The sequence below is a fragment of the Bos mutus genome, chromosome 8, assembly GCF_027580195.1.
Source record: "Bos mutus isolate GX-2022 chromosome 8, NWIPB_WYAK_1.1, whole genome shotgun sequence".
NCBI lineage: Eukaryota > Metazoa > Chordata > Mammalia > Artiodactyla > Bovidae > Bos > Bos mutus.
The window spans coordinates 104,142,780-104,146,318 of record NC_091624.1 but is presented as its reverse complement, the minus strand read 5'-3'; the positions used below and the strand labels follow the sequence as shown (position 1 = coordinate 104,146,318).

The 3,539-nt window shown below is 42.2% G+C and overlaps 1 protein-coding gene across 1 annotated transcript; it reads left to right on the top strand.

Annotated features, from left to right (window-relative positions):
• Nucleotides 1–1,015: 1,015 nt before the first annotated feature.
• Nucleotides 1,016–3,196, top strand: LOC102271609 (disintegrin and metalloproteinase domain-containing protein 20). Its single transcript, XM_005892188.1, has one exon. It carries the CDS (start codon nucleotides 1,016–1,018, stop codon nucleotides 3,194–3,196), a length of 2,181 nt encoding a protein of 726 aa, XP_005892250.1.
• Nucleotides 3,197–3,539: the final 343 nt, after the last annotated feature.

Sequence of the window (3,539 nt, the reverse complement as noted above, 5' to 3'; positions counted from 1 at the left end):
GAAGACTCTTTAGAGTCCCTTGGACTGCAAGGAGATCCAACCAGTCCATCCTAAAGGAAATCAGTCCTGAATATTCATTGCAAGGACTGATGCTGAAGCTGAAACTCCAATACTTTGGCCACCTGATGTGAAGAACTGACTCATTTGAAAAGACCCTGATGCTGGGCAAGATTGAAGGCAGGAGGAAAAGGGGACGACAGAGGAGGAGAAGGGGATGATGGCATCACTGACTCAATGGACATGAGTTTGAGTAAACTCTGGGAGTTGGTGATGGACGGGGAGGCCTGGCGTGCTGCAGTCCACCGGGTAGCAAAGAGTTGGACATGACTGAGCTACTGAACTGAAAAGAAAAGGGAAAACAGAAGGTAGGACAGGTAATAATTAGTTACATGAATGAGAGAAAATAATGATATATGTATTTTTGTAATATATGTCCTAAGTAATGTGACTAATTTATCACTGAAAATAGAAAAGAATCACTATAAAGCGGTAATTATACTCAGTCAATATGTATAAATAAAAATTCCCTTTATTTTTTTGTAAATGAAAAGAAGATCTATATCCTCCTTCCATTAAGGCCTTTTTGTCTTACTTATTTCTGTAGACATGTCCACACAGTGTCATATATTTAGAGGACAGAACAATGAACCACTATCTGTCCTTCCTCAAGGTTCAACAAGTTGTCCCCCTAGGCCAATCACCACTGCTTTGGACACCTATAGTCTCACTCTGCCTCACCTTACTTGACAGCAATGCAATGCAGTATCATGAGCCATGCCTTTAGCCAAACTTTTAGTTATTTTAACCCATGCCCTTCTCATCACCCTTTGTCTTAATTTGCTCATAACTCCCAGATCTGTCTCTGCTCTTTTTTTTTTTTTTTTAGTGTTATGGCTCTGGCATGGTGACTCTGACAGAAAACAGATCAGAAGCTTGTGCTGTACACCACCAGCTCACAGTGCTGTGGCCTGCTCTGTTCTTAGGCTCTCACCACTGGCTCCACATGATGTCATAAATGGCTGGGGGTGAGACACCGGTGTATGTGAGGATCAGTCTCCTGCTGCTCCGGTTGGGGGTGTTTCTATTCCTTTCTGGATCATCCTCCACTGAGCACTCCCAACACCATGGTCTTCCAGAGGTGGTGGTACCCTTGAAGATAACATACGCTGGCAGCAGCATGAAGCCTCCTGGATGGCTCTCTTACAGCCTGCGCTTTGGAGGCCAGAGACACATTCTTCACATGAAAGTCAACAAGCTTTTGTTCTCTAAACACCTACCAGTGTTCACCTACACAGACCAGCATGGGCTAACAGAGGACCAGCCTTTTGTCCAGAATGACTGCTACTATCAGGGTTACATGGAAGGGGATCCAGAATCCCTGGTTGCCCTCAGTACATGTTTGGGGGGCTTTCAAGGAACATTACAGATACATAACGTTGTTTATGAAATCAAGCCCAAAAGGCTTTCTACCTCATTTGAGCATCTGCTATACAAGATGGTAGATGAGACAGAACTTCCACCCAAGAGATGTGGATTAACAGATGAAGAAATAACACGACAACTGAAATTTCTTCAAGAGAGTGTTAATTATACTTTGAAGCAAAGTGGATATGTTGGCTGGTGGACTCACAGGCGTTTCCTTGAACTGGCAGTGTTGGTAGACCACGGTCGGTATCTTTATCACCAAAGTAATTCCTCAAGTGTGCAGTCTGAAGTATGCATGGTTGTCAATGGAATAGATAACTTTTTACATTCACTGGATGTTAATGTGGTTTTGATTGGAATCGAGATCTGGTCTGAAGACAACCTCCTTCCAACAACAAACATAAGTATTCTCTTGGAAGAATTTTGCATGTGGAAGGGAAGAAGTTTTAATACCCGCTTACCACATGATATTGCACATGTTTTCATAAAGGAAAATTACGGCCGCCTTCTTGGCTTAGCCTACGTTGGAACTGTGTGTAATCAACTTTATAATTGTGGGGTTGATAGCTTTCTGAATGACAAATTGCAAGAGTTTGCATATATTGTATCACATGAGATTGGTCACAATCTGGGTATGCGACATGATGATAAAATATGTGAATGTGGAAGTAGAAAATGCATAATGTTTCCAAGTAAAACTGTGGCAACTCGATTCAGCAACTGCAGTTATGCTTCATACTGGAATGTTGTTGGAAAAGTGAGGTGCATGCACATTTCACCAAATCCAGAGAATATCTTCAGGCAGACACGCTGTGGGAACAGTGTGCTTGAAGAAGGAGAAGAGTGTGACTGTGGTTCCACATATACATGTGCAAAAGATCCCTGCTGTCAGTCAGACTGCACCCTGAGAGTTGGGGCTACTTGTGCTTTTGGCCTTTGCTGTGAGAACTGCACGTTCATGCCATCAGGCTCCATGTGTAGGAAAGAAGAAAATGAATGTGATCTTCCAGAGTGGTGCAATGGGACATCCTATCAGTGTCCAGAAGATGTGTACATGCAGGATGGGACCTCCTGCACAGGCGGTGGTTACTGCTATGAAAAGAGATGCAATGACCGCAATGAACAGTGTAGGAAAATTTTTGGCAAAGAGGCCAAGAATGCAAATGAGAATTGCTACAAGGAAGTGAATATGCGAGGTGACCGTTTTGGTAACTGTGGTCTCACAGCCAGTTCATATATACAATGTGGAATCCCAGATATTCTGTGTGGGAGGGTTCAGTGTGAGAATGTGACAGAAATCCCCCTCCTGAGAGATCATTCTACTGTGCATTGGACTCGAATAAATGGAGTCAGCTGCTGGGGTACAGACTACCATCTTGGGATGACCATACCTGATATTGGTGAAGTGAAAGATGGTACAGAGTGTGGTGCAAATCATATCTGCATCGAAAGGAAGTGTACTTTTATGCCCAGTTTCGAAAGTGGTTGTTCACCTGAGACCTGCAATATGAACGGAGTCTGCAACAACAGAGAGCACTGCCACTGCAACTCCGAGTGGAACCCTCCCCACTGCCAGGAAAAAGGTGCTGGCGGTAGTGTGGACAGCGGCCCACCGCCAGGCAGAGATGACGTGCAGGACCACCATTACCTGCTGCTATTTCGCTTGATTCCTTTGTTTTTTATGTTATTTTGTTTGTTAATGTGGCTGTTTAAGAAACTAAAAGAATTAATTGGGCAGGAAGAGAAAAGTGCTCCAGCTGAACCTCAGTGAGGACAATGTGTTGAGACAATACTTAAGGAAAAAGTACCAAATGTTCTTATTTCACCTAAGGAAAAAGGGAAAAAGTTCCAACTTCATCTTAGAAATAAAAGCCTAGATTTGTGATTAAAAAAAAATTCAAAATCTTTGAAATTTCTCACTGTTTTGTTTTTAGTTTAGTAGACATGTTACATCATGTGTCAGAGATCACAGAAAACCCGAGATGTTTCATTATTCTGCATCATAAACATTACCAATTAAACAATGAGTAAAAATATGCTAATTCCCAGAACATTTTGTTATTTTAAGCAATTTAATGCTTAATTTTTCATAAAATTATCTGTGTGTTTCCTGA

Excerpts from the sequence above, each read along its gene's own strand:
- LOC102271609 (XM_005892188.1), top strand. The coding sequence starts at position 1,016 with ATGGCTGGGGGTGAGACACCGGTGTATGTGAGGATCAGTCTCCTGCTG.